Below are 20,113 nucleotides of genomic sequence, written 5' to 3' on the forward strand. Positions count from 1 at the left end.
CACTGGCAACAGACTTACAAAGTTGATCTGTTTCAAATCTCCTTTGAACTGTAAGGGAGAGTGTTTCACTGTTTGACTGACTGATTTGCCTTGTTTTGCATGGGGTGGCAGCCTCTGAGTGTTTTGCTTTATTGCATGTTTGCAAATGAGGCCAAGAGGAAAAGAACAAAGTAAACTTTTCTACACTTTAGATTTTTTCCCCCAGAGTGCAGACTTACAAAGTTGATCTGTTTCAAATCTCCTTTGAACTGTAAGGGAGAGTGTTTCACTGTTTGACTGACTGATTTGCCTTGTTTTGCATGGGGTGGCAGCCTCTGAGTGTTTTGCTTTATTGCATGTTTGCAAATGAGGCCAAGAGGAAAAGAACAAAGTAAACTTTTCTACACTTTAGATTTTTTCCCCCAGAGTGTGTGGAATTGCTTGGGTGAATGTTCAAATCCGAGTGCTTCCAAGGGAGTAAAACTCAGCCAAAGGAGGTAGAATCCTTGAGAAGTGTCAGTGAAGATCTTTGCTTAATGGAACATGTTAAAACTCTTTATAGAAATGACTTAGGCTGTGTGTCCTGTGTTTGCAGAGCAGCACCACGAGAGCTGCTGACAGCACTTGTTCCAGTCTTCCATTCTGCAGTGTCATGTTTTGGTTTTGAGCACTGCCTGCATCAGTCTTAGCTTTGGACAAGTAGATTTGTAATGCAGATAGCAACAAGCCAAATCAGTGGTACTAGTGAGCTTAAAGGTGAAAGGCAGGACATGAAGTATTTCTGGAGAGATGTGAGGTCATAAAAGCATTGCTAAGCCATGAAGCACTTTTGTATCAATTCCCTTCTGAAATGTCACCTTTGAAAAAAAGTATTTATTTAACCAGGTGAGGATGTCTGCCTAGAAGCATGAAGGAAATGCCTTGAGAGTTCATTTGCTGTATTTAGTTTGAAGTTCTTATATCTGGCAGAAGTAATTATTTAGAGTAACATGTAACTGAGGATATTATAGCAGGAAATATATTATTTCTTAGCAGTGAAATGCAACATCTTAAACAGCTATTTGTGGTGCTCAATGTATCTATTTAATTTACCAAAGCTAATGGAATTGCATTCTTGTGTGTGTTAATATTTGATTTCAAATGTTCTTTGTAACAGTATTAACAGGGAGTGAAACTGGCCCAAAATTTCCACTGGCCACGAAGGCCAGTAAAACAAAGTGGCTTGTGAAAATTTTGGCCAAATCAGGTACTATCCACGAGGGTGAAGAAAAATCTCTCAACCTTTCCCTTTTTTTTTCATTGGGGGCTGCAAGTCCAGGGGTAGCTACTGAGAGTGGCTGCTCGGTGGCCCTAAAGCAGGATCTGTTACAGTTTGGCCATGCTGAGGAAAAGTCCTCTGGGGACAACAGCTTCTCCCTTCCTGTTGCACTGAAACTTGCAGTTCTTCAGCTCTCTGGTTTGGACATTGCCCTGTCCAGCTGCAGGGGCCAGGAAGAGCCACGACGGCCACGGGGCCAGTGCAGTCAAGGGAGAGAACTGTACATAAAAGTTAAGCTCAGCTGGACTGACTTAAATTTTACACTATTCTGACAAAATACTCTGTGTCACTTAACATTTTGAACCATTTTAAACTGGTACAAAACGGAACCTTTGTAAACTGAGCAGCATTTATAATGCTTCCTATATAAAAACAATGCATATTTTTAAGATTTATTACATATCTATGTAGATATGCTTGCTGGAAAAGCTAGGTCTGGTGTAGACCAAAGGCTACAAATTAAGACTTGTGGCTTACCAGTTTCATTTCTATATTTTCTTGAAAATGTTTCTAGCTAGAGTTTAAATATAAGATGTAAATACTGTACAGATATGTATTGATATATGTATTACTTGGTGTACACAAGTGATTTGCATGACAAATACTCTGTATCAGTCATCATTAAAAATGTGATGTTCTTATGTAAAGCCACTGCAATATTAATGTTTTCATTTATCATTACGACCTGTTGCTTAAACCTGTCCAGTTTTCTCAGAAATAAAGTGTGAAACTATACTATTGTGTGTCTCCTCATTTACTAGGAACGCACGGGCAGCACTTGCTGAGTCTTTAGGGATTAAGTAAAAGACCTTTTCTCCCTACCTTTAGGCACAGTAATTTGAATTACCAGGTTTAATTTTTCAGGGAGAAAATCCTCCAGCTGCAAAATAGATTGTTTCAGTAAAATACGCTACCTCTGTGTGACTCCATTAAGAGCTGTTTCCCTCGAGAGCCACCCTAAATTAAGGAGGTATTTCGTCAGTTCCCTTCTATCAGTTCCAGTCCAATGTAAAGGAGGGGATTGGATCTCTGCCTCTCAAGTAGATTAATTATAGTTTCCTCAATTAGAAATAGCTGATGCTGCTCCACAGCTCTGCACTGCTCCAGAGCCAGGTCAGGCAGGTGTTGCTTTTGGGGCTCTGTATGGAGATTCAGCCACCAACACTTAGACTCCTTTTGTACACTTACCACCAGAGTTACTCATCAGACAAAGGACAAGACCCCAAATCGTGGAGCCAGAGGAACAAGAGGAAAAAAGAGGCAGATACAGGAGAGGTCTGTTGGTTACTTTGCCATGTTACTTTATGTAACGTCACATAATTGTTGCCATAGGAACATTATGCAGGTAACACTTACGGTTTGGCTCTGTGGTCTTCTCCATGTACCAAAATATTTATTTAGTAAAACATTAACTTTGCTTTTTTTGTTTTGTTTGTTGTTTTTAGTGTCACACACACTAAAAAGCTACAGCTGAGCTTCCAGCCTGTGCCTGGCTTGGGAAACCTGTAAGTTCAGAGGAGAAAACCTTTTGTGCATTCTTGTCTAGGCAGCTGCAGTCCCAAGAGCCCAATTTTCTCAGCATCTTCTCCCCTAGCACTGGAAGAAGATGTGACTCCTCAGCAGCAACACACTGCCAGCTGTCAGCTCCCCTGACACAGTGCATGTTCAATAACTTAAGTAAAACTCCAGTAAAAAGCCATTTTAACTTTGCTTGTATTTATATACTATATAAATTTTACATGCTATATATTTACAGTGGGGCAAGTGCTTTTTTTTTTATCTTTAAAAAAACAAAGATCAAACTTTAGACATCTCTGAACAACACAGCTTGTATAAACCAGACAGATTATTCAGATGAACTGTATTTAATACAGGTTCCCCACTCATCTCCTGATGCAGGACCAGTGAATAATAAGTGCATCACAGTTTGATAGCATTTACTAATAAAAATAAAAATCACAGTATGAATTTGTCTGTAACTAGACACTTTAGAGAGACAAAACAGACAACTGAGACTTAAGACAAATGACAGTATATTAAAATGTTGTAAGAATGTATGGAACAATATACAAATTGTCTTCAGAGATACATTCAGAACTGCATATTCGTATCGCGATGTCGAAAACCAGAAGATTTTCTTCAGATCTTGAATATAACTCGTCGATGAAGTAAATTAGTTTCTAGTGTCAGACCACAGGCAAGAAAAGATGAAGCTCTTGCAAAGCCTGTGAAGTTTTAAATAGGTCTTTAAATTAAATATACAGACTGTCAGTTGCAATTTCCATACTTCCTGGTCGCTCTTGCACCAGATGTCTTAACTCGGCGTAACATTACATGAATAACATAAAGTCAACCTGAGTCTGTAATTAAGCAGCATTTGAGATGGTCTATTCCAGGGCATTATATCTCACCTCAGTGAGATATTTATGTGGTAATTTACAATGTTCAGCAGTTGTAAAAAGTTGTCACCCTTTTGGATTAGAAGTATATTTTAAAAAACAAAGTCTCAAGTTAAAAACTAAAAAAAGTTCTCATATGGTAAAATTCTGTACAGAAATGTTAAGCACCACTTATGATGGGATGTTTGTCTTGATGGTAATTGGTTTGATAATAGATTTTGAGTTTTGATGGTCAATATTGGTAATGTCAGGTTTGAAGGTCAAAAGTCAGGTTTGATGGTAAGAAGTCAGGTTTGAAGGTATGAAGTCAGGTTTGATGGTAAGGTCATAGTTTGTGATCGTAGAGTCGTTGGGTTTGAAGGTAAGAGGTTGTTGGGTTTGATGTAGATGTCATTGGGTTCAATGGTAGGTTTAGTCTGAGTATTGAAGGCTTTCATCAGTCAGCTCTGCATCTGAAAGACAAGAGGAAGCAAGGTCAGTCCATTGTGACATTAAACATAAAACTCTGTCTCAGTGGCTTATTTTGAAAAGAGAAGGCTCAAACCTCCCACAGCTCCATCTGCTCTGTGGCTACAGCATCCAACTTCCTCACAGACTGACCCCATTTCAGTTCCAGGCCAAGACTGGAGAACTGTACACAGCATTAGGCCAGAGCTGCTTTAGTAGCAAATGGCAGACCTTAGGTGAATCAAATTTAGTCCAGATTTGCCTAGACAGCATCACTGGTTTACTAACAGTCTGTGGTCAGGCTGAGCAGACCTCACCCACAAACACAGAGCCTTCAAAAACTCGCTGGAGAGAACATGTAGCAATGTAGGAAATAATTGCTTTAAAGCTGCTCCTTCTCCCATCCTCTATGCATTTTTCTTAAATCACAAGCTATCACTAAACTCCTAAGGATGAAAACAGCTAATCAAAGTAACGTGAAACCTGGTGAACAGGCACAACCTCGCAATTCCTTCAGTGCTCCCTTGCTTGTCCCTACCTTGTCTGAGAGGTTCAACACTCTCTCAAAACACTGCAAAGTGGCCTCTCTTGGGAAATGAGATTCCACCATTCAGAGCATCCTCCTTGAGAGCCATTTGTTGTAAAAAAACATGGACCTTCCACAAGGGGAAGCTCATTGACAACCATGGACTTGATGGAATACCGAAATTCTCAAGCCTTAGAATTGGTTTTCCCTGCCCTCATTTTCCACTCGTTCCAAGCAGTGTGTCAGCCTCTCACCCCCACAGCCCTGTGCAATGAGATGCCAAACGTTTCTCTCCTCCCTAGATCTCTGCCCGGTTTGGAAAACACCGAGTTTGCCATCTGCTGGCAGAGAACTCGCTACAGCCAAACCAGTGCTGAGCAGATGCATTTTCTTCTGGTTAGTTCCTGATTTATCAGCCAGAACAGAGACACTTTTGGTGCAATTAGAGTTATTTTGACATCAGGATCATAAAGTCTATTTTTACAACATTAGTAGTGAAAGACCTCAATCCAGTCCTTCCTAAACTTCCCTTGTTGGAGAACAATGGGTGAACACTCAGCTTTGCCTCCACACTATTTCCAGAATAAAACTTTGGCTTGTCTGTGCCCTAAAAAACAATCAGCTTTCCACAAATGCATCTCCTCTGTGCCTTGAGCAACCTTCCCTCCCAGCTGAAGAACCTACTGACTGTGGCAATTCACCTCCATGTGGAAACCACATGAAATTCTGGAAAATTAAAATCTCTTTCAAGATTAAACTTCTCCAAACAGCAAAATGGGCTCAGCTGTAATGCAGGAAGATGAATACTTCTGTTTTCTATGCCAGAATGACATTTACAACACTGGCCTAGTAATGGACAGGATTGTCACTGACCATTAACACAAGTCTTATACTGTGGGAAGGTATAAAATGCAGAAAATTTAACACTAAAACTTGCTGTTGGATACTGATCTGTCTTCTTCAGAGATTACTCCAGTTATCTATGAGTGAAATAGATTGTTGGGGGACTGGTATTTATTAAACTACATAAGTAACAGAACCGGTTTATGTCAGATAATAGGCATTTAAGGTTTTATTTCCACAATAAATACTTCTGTTCAGAAAAAAAATAATCATGGGAAATGTCAGATGTGATTTTAGGTGCTGAATGTGTTGCAGTGTGCAGTCTCCTTCATGGCATAATTCTGGAGCTAATTCATCTATCTGCTGAGAGCCTGAGTCAGGATTATGACAAGCAGCAGCTGAGAGTTCTGTGTAAATTCAGTCAGGCACTCAAGTTTGTGTTCAGTTTTTTTCTAAGAAGCACCAGACAGACTTTTTAAAATATCAAGAACTGGGAAAGGTATTTCATCACCCACTTGTATGTGGTTTTAAGCCCATACTAACAAACACCACAACCAAATCCAACAACAGCAGGGAATTCACACACTCTCCAGGTGTTAAGTGTCCTCTTGGGGGCTGACAACAACTGTCCTTGGGCCAAGGACCAACTTCTGTCCCTCTGAACATACAATTAGCACTGTGTCTATGCTATGGAATAACTGAACATAGCATTTCATTTCAGTCACAGAATGGCCTGGGTTGGAAGGGACCTTAAAGATCATCTACTTCCAACCCCACCCCGATCTGGTTTGGAAGCCAAGATACAAACCAGAGATTTCAGCACACAAGCATTAAAGGTTGCTATGAATCAAAAGGAGTCCTGCAAACATCCTGGGGTCCCTTACCTCTGCCACACTCCTCGGCTGAGCTGGAGCTGTATTTCTTGCTGTCTCCTGCAGCATAATTCTTTTCTTCCTTGCAGGGCTGTTTGCTGTCCTGATCTGTGTATTCCTCAGATGAATGATCATCTGGAGTACGGGATTCTTCCTTCGTCTTCCATGTCCTCTTCTGGAAACGAGGATCTAAATATTCCAATAAGGCTTTCAGTTTCCTCCCATGCCTCTTCTTTTTCTTCTTTTTCTTCTGTTTGTGATTGTCACTGTCCAGGTGGAGCCCAGAGCAATCCGAATCACTCAGTCTGAAGGAAATATACAAGTTAAAGACAGGAAAACAGATGTGGCACTTGCTGTATGTATGGAAAGTTACTTATTTTACCACAGGTGACGATTTGCAGAGTGTCTGCTCTTTTGTGGGCATTTCTGCACATCTAATTTACTTTAGATGAAGCAATCAAGCCCTCAGGATGAAGGGCAACTGGTTTGTACACAAATCTTTAACAGGGGCTATTGTGGAGTATGGGGAGTTAAAAGCAATTAAAACTGTAACCAATCAAGAAGGATGTGCAGATGTTACTCTAACTACATTGTCCAGCTCTAGTGTTCTAAGACAATTCAGCAATCTCTTTCCCATCTTCACTTGGCCAACCTAATAACATGATCCCCTGTCACATCAGGCTAGAGAAATGACGTAGAAACAATGAAAAAAAAGGAGGCAGACATGAGAAATACCCAGAAAATAATTAGGGAAAAAATTGCTGAATATGCTGGAATCCTTGCTTACCTGTAATCCTTCTCTTGATGTCTATCTTTGGACTTCTTTTTCTTCTTGATCTTCTTATCCTTTCTGATTCTTTGGTCGTCTATCTTTCGGTATTTCTTTTCTATGTCACTTTCACTTTCTTCTTGGTGGGAGTATTTTCTTTTCCCATTTGTTAGTTTGTCTTTTCTGTTTTCCCTGGAAGAGTCCTCAAAATTGGAATGGGCTGGCACAGGGGGAAGTCCATGCCTGTCACGGGAGTATTTATCCGAACGCTGCTGAGGTACTGAACAGTGGTGTAGGTTTGCTCTGTGCCTGCTGAAGTGATGTGCATCCTCCTCTCCGGAGAGTGAGCTGTGAGCCCACCTGCTCCTGCAGTGATAATCCTTGTGTGACCTGTAGTAGGGTTGACTCAATTTGTCATAGTCTCTGTCACCATGAGAGGACTTCCTCTCTCTGCCATCCCTTGTTCTATGGGAGGAGTAATAATCACTGTAGTATCTGCATTTTTCCCGTCTCCGTGGTTCATCTTGGTAGTATCTTTCTCTAATCCAAGCTCTCTCTCCTCTGGAATAGTAATACCTATTCCTGTCTTGGTCTGTCCTTTCTCTGCTTCGGGATCTATAACGACGATAATATTTCCCTGAGCTTCTGCCATGGCTTGGGCTGTTCCTGTCATGATGGGAAGATCTGTACCTGCGCTCACTGCAATATTCCCGTTTGTGATGATTTTGCTTGTTTGTTTCCACGCTGCGAGACCTCCTCCTCCTGTGGGAATGATCATCTGTTTTGGTTCTGCTTTGCCTCTCCTTCTCCTCAGAGTCTGAGCTTTCTCTCTTCCGTCGGTAGTGCTCTTTGTCAGATCTTTTAGAGTCATGCGTTTTTATCTTACTTTTTCTCATATATTTATCTTCTTCACGTATTTTATTACTCAGTCTCTCATCTGCTCTAGAAAATTGACTTTCTAATACTTTATCCAGCTTTATAATACAAAAGTCATTGACAGGTGGTACCTCCACATAGGTATTAGAAATGTTCTTTGCATCTTGGCATTTATCTGCAATATCCAGAGATCCAAGTTTTTTAGAACTACATTCAATGTCAGGCTTTACAGAGGATGTTTGCCCTAATTTCTCTTCACTCTCAGGAGGCCCTTTGATGTACAAAGGATTTTCTTTTGAAATGAGTTCAGGTTCTTTTGATCTTCTTGGTTTGTCTTTGTCTCTGATGTCTTCCGACTCACACTGCCCAAGGAATTCATCTTCGATGTCCAAGGATTTTTTCCTGACCTTGTGCTGACCATTGATATTGAGATGTGCATTATCAGCTTTTGTTACAATACTTTCAGCAACTTCTTCTTTGGTAAAAATGGTTTCAGAGTCTGACTGAGAAAAAGGTTTCTCAGCCGGAAAGGTAAAGTTGGAAGGACCCTTTCTGGCTTCTTCATAGCCAAAGAGTGCTTCTATCATCATAGCTTCCATCAGACCATCCTCCTCAGAAAATTTCTGAGGTCCAGAGGAACTGCACAAAACAAAAACATATTTTTCACTTGGAAAAGTCCGTCTAAAAGATAAATGTTAGGAGTAAAATCTCCGTAAGTAAAAAAAAAAAGATGAATACTGCAAAACTCTGAAAGAAACCCATTCCTACGCCTTCATCAGCTCCCAGGGAACATGTTCCTCTCGTCTCTATTCTGCAAGTATTGCCTTAAAAATCCCACACTCATCACGTGTCTCCTCCAACTTGCAGCCCTGAATCACATCAACAGCCAAAACAACTTTATTTGCTCATCCCCCAACTAGTAAAAACCAAACACAAATGGGAGAGCAGATGGAATTTACATTCACTCATCCCAGGATGGAAAAAACGGGAAGAGAAATAGAAAAAATATTCCAGAAAATGGAAGAAAAATGTAAAAACATCCTATGCAAGTTTTGCAGGAGGCATCTGCCTGTATTTAGCACCAGAATAATGTGTGCCCAGTGCTGATGTTTGCAATATTAGATGTACAGTGTGGAATTCTGATTTAAATCTTTCTATTGTAGCATCAGTAGCAAAATAATGACAAACTTGTATGTGATCTTGTTTCAATCAGAGTGCACTCATTTTACCTTTCTTCCTCTGACAAGCTGTTCAGTTGGCTGTACATGAGAGATTCTTCAAGGTCTTGAGGATGGGGTGACAAAGCTTTAGGCTTCTGCAATTAAAACACAGAAGTTACCAAACAGAAAAACCAACTACCTTTAGTAGAAAACTGCAAAATTTCACGACAGGATGTTAAACACGATGACGCTGCGTTACATGCACTACCCCAGTTACACATCATCCCACTCCCCCCAGTGCATTTTATGGAGTATCATCTCAGCAGAACTTCTCTTCTGTTGACATGCTCTCAGAGCTCAGCTCTGCAAATTCTAATGGGATAACAGTGTTAGAATGAGATTTGCACAGCGCATTTCCTTGGGATTTCCCAAGACAGCGCTCAGGAACACCCACCACGTCAGAGCTGAGGAAGCACAGATGAACAGATGCAACTCACCGTTTCAAGCACTCCATTTGCTTTAGAAAAGAAAATCTCAGAAGGTTTAACAGGTTGGACTTGGCAAGTGGAGTCGTCAAGTTTCAGTCCATTTTCTTTATATTCATTATCTAAACTAATAGCACCATTTAGGGAATCAATTTTTGGCAGCTCATGCTGAGATCTTTCTTCCTCAGCACTCTGACAGGACGAATGGGAATTATGCAACGTACGGACCACCTTCCCAAGCAAAAGTCCATTAGAAGAGATTATGTTGCAATTCCTCTTAAACAAGCCCTTAGACTCTTCAGACTTTCCTGAAGATTCTGCACAGTAAGGGACTATGTTATCAGAACCAAGTTTAGGGTTTCCATTCACCGCAGGCTCCACAAAAATGTCATCAGGAACCTCCTGTTTAGAGACACTAGCAGCGACCGACATTGCAGACACGTGTGAGGTAGGCTCTGCTGTGGAAGAATTTGTGATTGTGGATGAAGGAATAGGCTTGCTTAGATCCTCATCCTCCACAGCACTGCTAGGACACTCAGGCTGTGACACAGTCTGACGTGTAGGCAATTTGTTGTGAATACTGATAGTGATCTTCTGGGTTTTTGACGGGTCTGTAATTGAAGGCCTGGCAATCGCCCAGTTCTGAACACAAGCTACTGGTGGCTCTGAAGGCCTTTTTACACCAACACCAACACTACTGGGATCCTCTTTTAAGGGTCCATTTCCATTCAAACGACTTGAACTCTGGAATTAAACAAATTGCAGGATGGAGATGTTCAAACACACTAGTGAAAGTTATAAAGCATGAATTCCTCCTACTAAAGATTGCCACAAATTCCCTCAACATCTAAGAAGAAACACATCCTGCTACCAATCTAAATGCAAATCCAAGTGTGCAAAGTGTGCAAATCCAACAATTCCTGCCTTCGCCTTACTGCCTATCGGTACCAAATGAGCATCATCATTTCTGAAATCAACCCCAACAGCAACAACAAAAGCTATTCCAAAACACATTTATTCTCCTGTTCAAACACTCCCTGACAACACTGAAGTAATTCTTCCGGTAGTCAGTAACAAGACAATTTGCTTTCACTGTCTCAACTATAGCAACACTGATGAAGGTGGAGAAGAGATGATATTTACTTTTTAAATTTAAATTATTTAAGTATTAATAGACTACTTAAACTATCTCAAGAGCAAAGATCTCTGTGCTTTAGAAAGCTGAGCTGGAAGGAAAAAGCAATGAAGTAGCATGGCTGCACAATTTAGGATTACGCCCTTCAAGGGGCACTGGGTACAGACTGAAAGAGATGAAATTTAGGTTAGATATTATGAAGAAGTTTTGCCCTGTGAGGGCAGTGAAACACTCACAGGTTGCCCAGGGAGGCTGTGGCTGCCCCAACCCTGGCAGTGTTCAAAGCCAGGATGGATGAAGCCTTGAGCAACCTGCTCTGGTGGGAGATGCCCCTGCCAAGGGCAGGGGGATGGAACTAGATCTTTAAAAGGTCCACTCCAGCCCCTAAAATTCCATTACTATCTATTACTATCCAAATTATCCTGTTGGAGTAACTATGGCTGTAGCACGAAGGCTGTGAGGAAAGCTGCAATGCGGAAGGGAAAATAATGCTAAAAATCAACAACAAAACCCCCACCCCACAATCAATTTGGTACCATTATGTTTCCCCCACAAATTACCTTAATCATATGAGGAGGAAGTCGTGGTCCAATAAATCCAGCCTGCTTGCTGTTGGCTCCCCTCTGCCCGAGGAAGGAGCGCGGATACGACGGCGTCGGTAAGTAAAACGCACGTTCTCCGAGTGACAGATCATAGCGCCTGGGGGAAAAAACCACTCAGCTTAGAACTTTTCTTTCAGCCTATCCTTGGATTAAACTCCACCCTATAGTTTCATAGGAACAGTTTATATGCCACAGAAGGCGTATAGAGAAGACTGGACCAAGACTACAAACTGAAAATTAGATAATGGTCTTCCTCCAGTGACTATTCTTTTCAGAGCAATAATTCATCCTTACACCACCTATGGCCATAATTTCTGCTCTCTCTGACTTAGCCAGCTACAGAGAGCAGACACATATGAGTGCACAGAAGTGCAGGACTTTAAGGCCAAGCAATGAAAGATAATAAATAACATGAGGAATTTCCAACTAGACAAAACTGAGTTACACAAATAGTATTATCTTCCTAGGGCAGAAAGAAAAAGACTTGAAAATAAGAAAACCATCAGGAACTTGATAGTAAGAATACTGTGAACACACTTAGTGGTTGTTATTACCTGATATAAAATAGTACATAAGCTTGCTGATGGAGAACTGTTTTGATATCAGAAAGTTCTACTGAGTCATCATTCATTCGATACCAAAGACCATTACCAGCCTGCAAATAAAGACAACAGTTAGATCATCAAGTTAGATGATTGCACGTGTCCCAAAGCACATCACACATAGAACACTACAGAACAAAACACACCAAAACAGAGCAAACAAAGCACATCATGCAATCTTCTCCCCTAAAAACACTGTTAGATTTTGATTTCTTTGCCAGCACAGACTTTCCCCTATCAGAAACTGAGCTGACACTCACCTTTATGAAGCAGAGATAGTGTCCAGCATTGCAGTTGAAACCACTATGAACAAGAACTGCATATAAAGCATAGATGAGTGGCTCCCCAATGGACTGGGACATATATGGTCGGAGATCCAAATATTCAGGATATTTTACATCCTAAACAAAAACAAAGAAGATTGAAAAATTAGCCTGCAATACTTCATGGAAGTATTTTTTTTCAGAAAAAAACCCAACTTCTAAAAACACAGACTAAGATTATATGAATCTATTTTTCAATTCATTTAAAAATACTTATTCTCATAAACAACAGTCAATAATTTAACTTACAGGGGACTATTTTCTACAGGATTAGCTCTTTAAGAGTGAGGTATATTCTTACGGGCACACAAACTTTATCACCATTAAAGAAGAAAGATAAAGCCATAGTTATTGACTTTTCTTACACTATAGTTACTGCCTGAAAACATCAACAAGTTTTTACATCTTTGGGAAATGTCCTACTCCAAGCAGATAAAGCAGCATGACAGCTGTCAATATACCTTGTTGATCTTTCCACCTGTAAAGTTTGCAAATCTTTTCAGGGAGATTGTGAGCACGTTGGAGGAGCGATGTATTGTGTATCTCTTAGATGCTGGAACCATCTTCTTACACCTTAAAAACAAGCACAGACAGTGCTTCCACAATTTTTAACAGTTTGTTCTTTCCCCACTCAAAAGTCAAACATATTTTCATCTCTCACACATGCCTATGCTATTTGAATGATATTTACTGGCATAATACCTTAGATCTTTTCCTAAATCCATAAACTGCATTTCAGCTTTGTTAACAGAGAGAATTCAGCAGGGTATAGAGGACAGCTCTACAGAGCAAAGAATAGAGGATTTACAGCATTAGTTTTTGATAGCCAAATGAATGTCTGAACATGTATTTTTCTTATGACAAAAAGGAAAGGCTGTAAAAAAATCTGAAAAAAAAAAAAACCACTGAAAGGAAAGAGTCACTATGCAGGAGGTAGATATTGGTCAGCAATAAGTTTTCATGTACTGAGGCTGCCTGGAAAGACACTGAAATGATCTGCAGTCCTTCAAAAAATTGTTCATTTTGCTTGTTGCACTGCAAACTCATAAGCAGGAGGAACAGAGTAAGTCCTGAAATGCAACCACTAGCACAAAGACTGAAACATGGCACTTTTCACTGGCAAGAAAAATACTGTTGATAGTTAACAAACAAAGAATTAAATAGCCCCTATTCAAAAGCTCATGTCAAAATACAGGCAGGGAATTCCAAACCAACAGAGAATGCCTAGGAATAAAAAAAGAGACCCACACAGAATAAGGAAAAAGTGGTTTATAAAACTTGTAATTAGAGACAAAGTTTTCAGGCAGGAAACTTTATCAGGAAAAACTCATAGTATAAAGTAAAATGAAAACATCAATTAGGAAAAACTGAAGAAAAATATAATAGTTTACCAGCAATGGAAAAGATACTTTACATACATCAAACCTTTCTTTTTAGACTCACAAAAAGACTGAACCTTCTAGTTTAATGTGACTGAACTCAGCACACCCCACATCAATGAAGGATCATGTAACATAGATGTGAAGTGCTTATTACACTTATCTTACTCTTCCTCAGTCACAATCTGTAAACTATGAGAATTCTTCATCTATTACATGTTGTTATGTAGGATCCACAGAGCAAAATGAGCCTGGATTAAACTGTTACAACAGCCTGTTGGATGTTCTTTATTCAATCTCTGCATTCAGATGTACTAATTAACTGAAGTTTTCCACCAACAAAAAGCAGGTATTGCATTTTTCATTTAGAATGATCAGACAGGAATGTCACAGAGCTGAGCCTGGGGCTATTTGCTTCTGATGTGAATAACAAACTTGTTTCGCCAAAATATCTTATACAAATATCCAATGCTCTTGCATACACAGAAACATTTTAATTATTGATCAGCATGTGGAACACCCTAAGTGCAGATGCTTTCACTAAGCACAGGTTAGGCTTGTGTGGCTCATTTCAGACAAGAGTCATCCACAGGTGTCACAATGCAAGAACTGTGTGAGACACTGTTCCATGACCCTGCAGAGGTTCATTACCAGGAGTCTGCTCACACTCACCAAGACACAACCTCACTGTCTTTCACAGGGGACACTGTGACCTTCAGGAAGCTGGTGCTGTTTCCCACCCCAACTCCCTGTTCACGGCCCTGTGCTTCAGCTCACCACCACTTATCAGACATGCCTTTCAACTTCTGGCCCTGAGCATTTCAGTGTGCAACTTCCCACTCAGGGAGGCTGACAAGACCCAGTGTACACACTACTAGGAATGCTCATATTTCCAAGTATTCAAAGAGAAACACAAAAATTACTCACTTGGAAAGAAATGCATTATTTTCCAAGCTTTGAATGACTAGAGTGCATTAGCTGTATAAGCTAAATGAAACAGTGACCCATGTCTCACTATCTTACTGCTGAACAAAGTCAAAAGATCACTTATCCTCCAAGCCATGCACTGCATTAGACACTTATCTGGTATTAAGGTGTAATTAATAATCATCTTACTTGCTACACTTGTAGCTATTTTCACCATCCAGTTGTTCTGGTTTCACATATTGTTCTAGAGCTCTGGTGACAGATGTAACTGCCTGGATGAGGAAGAAAGTAGAGCAGTAAGTCATAGGAAATGCAAAATTTTAATCACTTACTAACACTTTACAAAAGAACCTGTCAGTTCATATTTAAGTGACCTATTGTGAGGCAGCGAACACTGTGAAGGAGGAGGCAGAAAAAGTACATTTGGAAATGATTCTACTTCAAAATAAATAAAGTTTTCAGTGCCACAGACAGCAGCTGTGGTATGCTTTGGCATCAATAATGAGAACAATCAAGCCCATCAGTCTAACAACAGATGTACACTGAAGTAGAGTAACTGAGAAGTCTGATATTATCATTGTTTGCCTAGATATAATAATTATTTTTCCAGCTTAAACCCAATGCAAACATGGAGACCATTTCCATGGCTTCCATAGGACAATAAAGTCCAATCCACTCCCATCCACCACCAAGCTCTTTTGTTTCAACAACACATGTATTTAAGCAAAATTACTTTATTTTACAAAGCTCTACAAGTCTTTACAAATCTCAGCCCACCCTGGCAAAACATCTTACCTTTATATCCACAGTAATGTCGAGAAATGGCTCATATGTATCTGACACTGCTTTGCAATTCAAGCACTTTACTGCAATCAAAACACAAAAGCTTAACAACATGTGAAGGGGACTGTGCAAATCAAAGTTATTAATACATACTGCTTAATTAAACTACAAACCCCTTCACCACAGACACACAAAAAGACACAGCTCAGTTCAAATGACAGTAAATTTTTTGAGAAGTACCTCGGGATCTGAGATATCCTCCAAATATTTGATAAATAAGTGTAGTGGCTTGAGAAGATCTGTCCAATCTGGAAATAAATTCAGAGTCACATCTCAGAATACTGAAGGCATGGAGTTAACCCCCTCAGTTTTTCTCTTTATGAGAACCAAGGACATACCTTTTACTTTATGATGGTAAATAAAGGAGTCAGAGGGGCTAGGGAACATTTAAAAGTCAATTTGTTTATGCTTACTTATTACTTCCATTCAAGCAAGCTTTCTGTAAAGCATCAACAGTGAAGCATAAGAATTCATGTGCATCCTCTTGACTGCCAAAATGGAAATGCTTTCCTATTCCTAGGAAATAAGGACATCACACATTTATCTCTTCTAGAATGAAAGAAAACATGCATTTCCAAAACATCACTTCTTTAAAGCATCACATTTTACATGCATTATTTACATGCAGCAAATAACTCTCTGAAAAATGAAAAAAAATAAATCAAAGAATAAAACTACATTACTTACTTTTAAGGCCATTGATAACAGATGTAGGTTTGATGGCATCATTGGAGCAACACAGGACCTTGTTGATGTGACTTTCCATTGTGCACATCATACAGAATCCTTCTACATGACCTGAACAGGGAGAAAAGAAAACATCCCAGTCTAGTCAAATATGCATTGCTACCAAAACCCCCAAAACAATAATCTTTAAGCTCTCCATGTTACATCCTCTTCTCCTAAGGTGTCAATATCCCAACAGTTTTGTGACACTTTATCATGCAGACTTGTATATTCTATAAATCTATTCATAAAATCATAGATCAGGCTGCTCAAAGTCCCATCCAACCTGGCCTTGAACACTCCCAGCAGGAGGTGTCCCTGCCCATGGCAAGGGGTTGGAACTAAATGATCTTTGAGGATCCTTCCAACCCTAACTATTCTATGACTGTTAACTGAAAGCATGTTTATATATAGGAGCAAACCACAAATTTCTAGGAACAAATACTAAGATACCAGGCTAGAAAGCATAAAAGTGCCTTAGTAAAGTAACACATTTATGGATATGAGGCTCCTAGGCTTAAATAAAATCAAGCAGAAAAACAAAATTTAAAGAGCATAAACTGAAAGGCTTGAAAAGTACAAATTTTCGTTTAGAGCAAAATCAGTCTAAATTTCCATTTCACAGATTTGAGTTCATATGAGATTAGCCTGTAGTGCTTTCTAGGGTGCTTGGGTCTTTTTAATGGGTCAACACTGAACAAAATTTATCGCAGTGTTAGAGCATTACAGTATCTAGGCTGTGAAGACTAAGAAGCTTTGATGCCAACAGCCTAAATTTTATCACCTTTCTACCAGCAGGAAACCCAAATGCCAAATGTTCATCAAATGCCTTCCTTTACAATGTACTTCATTATTCACATGAAGTAAGAAATGATCTTTTCTTTAACTTTTACCATGGCACATTAAATTAACAAATTCACTTTATATGCTATTCTGAGCCTCCTGTTAACAGAATCATAGACTCATTTAGGCTGGAAAAGACCCTTAAGATCATGTTAAAAACTAGCTTCTACAGATAAAATAGGACAACTAAGAATTTCTTTCACAGAATCACTGCTTTTCTTTCACCTTCAGAGCTGTCCAATAGATTTATAACATTAGAAAGTACTCACAGGACTTGGTGTGCTCGAGAGAGAGCATGTAATTGGCAAGAGGGGGTGTGTAGGTCAAGCACTGGAGAGTAGAATTCAGGAAGCATGTGTTGCCGAGGTTCTGCAGCCCAACTCCAACACTTAGTGCCTGCTGCCAATCCATACAGATTTTCTCAGGTGGAAAAAGAATTCTTTGTGGCGGAGCAATTCCGTCATTAACAACTGCAAGAAATTTGGATTTTAGAAGAGTTGTATTGGGTTTGTTTTCAAAAGGGTATTTAAAAAGTAGCATTCTGCAGGAGCAGCCTGAAGAATCAGCTCTGCTCCAAAACACAACAACACATGATGCACAACTTGAACGCTGCCTTTTCAATTTGCTAGTCAACACACTGTTTTGGATCGTAGTTTATTCATCTGCTTGAACTCCTCTTATGCAAGACCAACTACCACTCATTTTAGAACTAGGTTTCTTTACATCTATAGCCTTTAACCTGTTTACCAATGAAATTATTGTAACTTAAACCACAAACTTACACTTGTAATTCTACAGCAAGAAGAACCAAGACAGAAAACCAAGCAAGTAGCACAGAGTTAGATACCAGCTCTCTTCCTGAGCAGAGTTATCCTTCAGAGACTTGTGAATCATGGAGACCATGAATAGCCACGGTAAAAATGTACTTTTCTCTACATATCAGAAAACGCCTGGCTAAGTATGTGAGTTGTGAAAGGTTCCCCTTATTTGATTGCAAATAGATCGAAAATAATCTATAAATAGATTGTAAATAGATAAACTAAAGTTTTGCAACATCTGTCCCTTCAGTTGCCTCAGGAGATGCACAAAAATTGAAGTCTTTTATTAGCCATGGCAGTCCAATTTATAGCAGTGAACTAAGAACTGCATCTCCTACTTTTGTTTTGCTTTTAAGAAAGGGAAGGAGGACTAAGACACTTACCTAGATCTCTTTGGGCAAAACGCTTAGATTTTTGAGATGATCTACAATAAATATGCCCTCCAGGGCCTTTGTCCACTGAGACTTTGCTGGAATCTTCTGCAGGAGGAACCCGGCCCAAGCTCGCCGTGCGCGACGTCATTTTTTTGGTCCGGGGTTTCATAGATTTGTCAGATCGCCTTGAGGAAGATTTTTTAGAATTTGAAGATTTTGGCTTGTTGACTATGGTCATTGTTCATACCTGTAACAGAGGCAAAAGTTCCGTTTGACATAAGTAAAAATTCCAGAAAGAAAAGGAGAAACCCTGTCTGAGATAACTCAGAGAACTCAGTAGCTGCTAAGAATAATTAAAGAAACAAACCCCCAAAACTCACAAAATATCCCACCCAACCCAATAAACACACAAAGTAGAATTTTCCCTCAAAACTCTATCAATATTACTTTAACATTCACAGAACTGGCAACTGAACTTCCTACAGCTTCATCTGATTTTAAACCATCATAGTTATGGAGACCTTTTTCTCAAAGGGAGTTGTGAGAAGTGGCACATTTGAGTGTTGGCCTGTTTGGATCCAGGAGAGTTATTTGGCCCATTTTTTCACTCCTGAGAACCACACTCCTCTGAGACACAGAGGATGGGATACAGTCCTGAGAAATCTTGGGAAAGGACAGCAAGAAAACACTTGCAAATTTATTTCCATCTGGGTTTCTTCTGCCCTTCCAAGAAGGATTTGTTTGGATACTTGTGGTATTTTGCACCTATTAATTTAAACTGCTTAAAAAGTTGAATTAAAAAGCATCTTTTTCAGTTCTACTTATGCAAAGTTGTACATTCTGCCCTGGCAAAACAATAGAGGTACCTAAGCTATAAAAAGAAAATGCTGAACGTAAAAGAAAGCAAAACAAATCCTCAGCTCTCTAGAACAAAGGCAATAACTGACATTAAGTCCTTTATAAAATGCTGATTAAGTTTTGAGATGAGACCTCTTTAAATATGTGTAATTGTGTGCATATTAAGCTGCTGAATAATTACATGATCAATTATCAATTTCTACATGTAAATTTTTACTACTATCTTACTACAGCATGTAGGGCCTTTATAAGTTTAGGGAAAGTATAAACTTAACTGAGGGGTTAAAGCATAAGCTGCTTTGTTATACCAAAATAACTGAGAGAACAAAGTATAAAGCAGCTTCAGATTCATGGCGCAACTTGATTGGTAATAATAAAACTTCAGGTAAATTAAACAAAGCACAGTAAATTGGAGAACTTCTAGTCCCACAAAAGACAAATTATGTACAAAGACTTTAATTAGATTTCCCCCCCCCCCCCGTAAATTTTCCATTTAAAATCCACTCTATACCCATTTTCCTTTTCTGAGATGACAATACACAGAAGTGGAAAATTCACTCTCATTTTACTGAAAAATTAAGACATCCTTGTCCGTTTGGATGACAAAGATAACAGTTCTTGTGCTCAGTGATTTTTCAGGTAAGGAGACTTCAAATTGCAGGTACCAGTAACATCTCCTTTTTCTGATGGAAAGGGAGGGAGCTTCAATAACATATTTAAAACACACTTGCAGGACAGAAACCAGAATCCAGACTGCAGTGAAAAGCAGAGGAATATTATCACAAGAAACCTTGGGCCTTACACTGACCAGTGAGGGAAGCCTTACTTTATGCACTTTTAAATTCATTTTTGACCACTGAGTAACCCATTACCAGATATCAAGCAACATACACCAGCAAGTACCAATCCTAGTAGGAAGAACGCAGATCCACTACTTTTTTTTTTTACCCAGAATATGTCAATAGAATTCTTAACTTGGACATAACATCTCTTTGACAAAGTAGTACAA

The 20,113-nt window shown here is 39.4% G+C and overlaps 1 protein-coding gene across 1 annotated transcript; it reads right to left on the reverse strand.

Annotated features, from left to right (window-relative positions):
* Window positions 1-4,107: 4,107 nt before the first annotated feature.
* On the reverse strand, window positions 4,108-18,484 carry USP42 (ubiquitin specific peptidase 42). The gene is made up of 16 exons (XM_009069730.1): window positions 18,256-18,484; window positions 17,324-17,524; window positions 16,173-16,283; window positions 15,899-16,001; window positions 15,666-15,733; window positions 15,438-15,508; window positions 14,832-14,914; window positions 12,798-12,909; window positions 12,274-12,414; window positions 11,966-12,066; window positions 11,370-11,508; window positions 9,687-10,418; window positions 9,259-9,344; window positions 7,172-8,668; window positions 6,397-6,689; window positions 4,108-4,148 (listed from the first exon to the last, which is right to left on the reverse strand). Exons 1-16 carry the CDS (start codon window positions 18,482-18,484, stop codon window positions 4,108-4,110), a joined length of 4,008 nt encoding a protein of 1,335 aa, XP_009067978.1.
* Between the last annotated feature and the right edge of the window lie 1,629 nt (window positions 18,485-20,113).

The sequence above is a fragment of the Acanthisitta chloris genome, unplaced genomic scaffold (assembly GCF_000695815.1).
Source record: "Acanthisitta chloris isolate BGI_N310 unplaced genomic scaffold, ASM69581v1 scaffold22632, whole genome shotgun sequence".
Taxonomy (NCBI): domain Eukaryota; kingdom Metazoa; phylum Chordata; class Aves; order Passeriformes; family Acanthisittidae; genus Acanthisitta; species Acanthisitta chloris.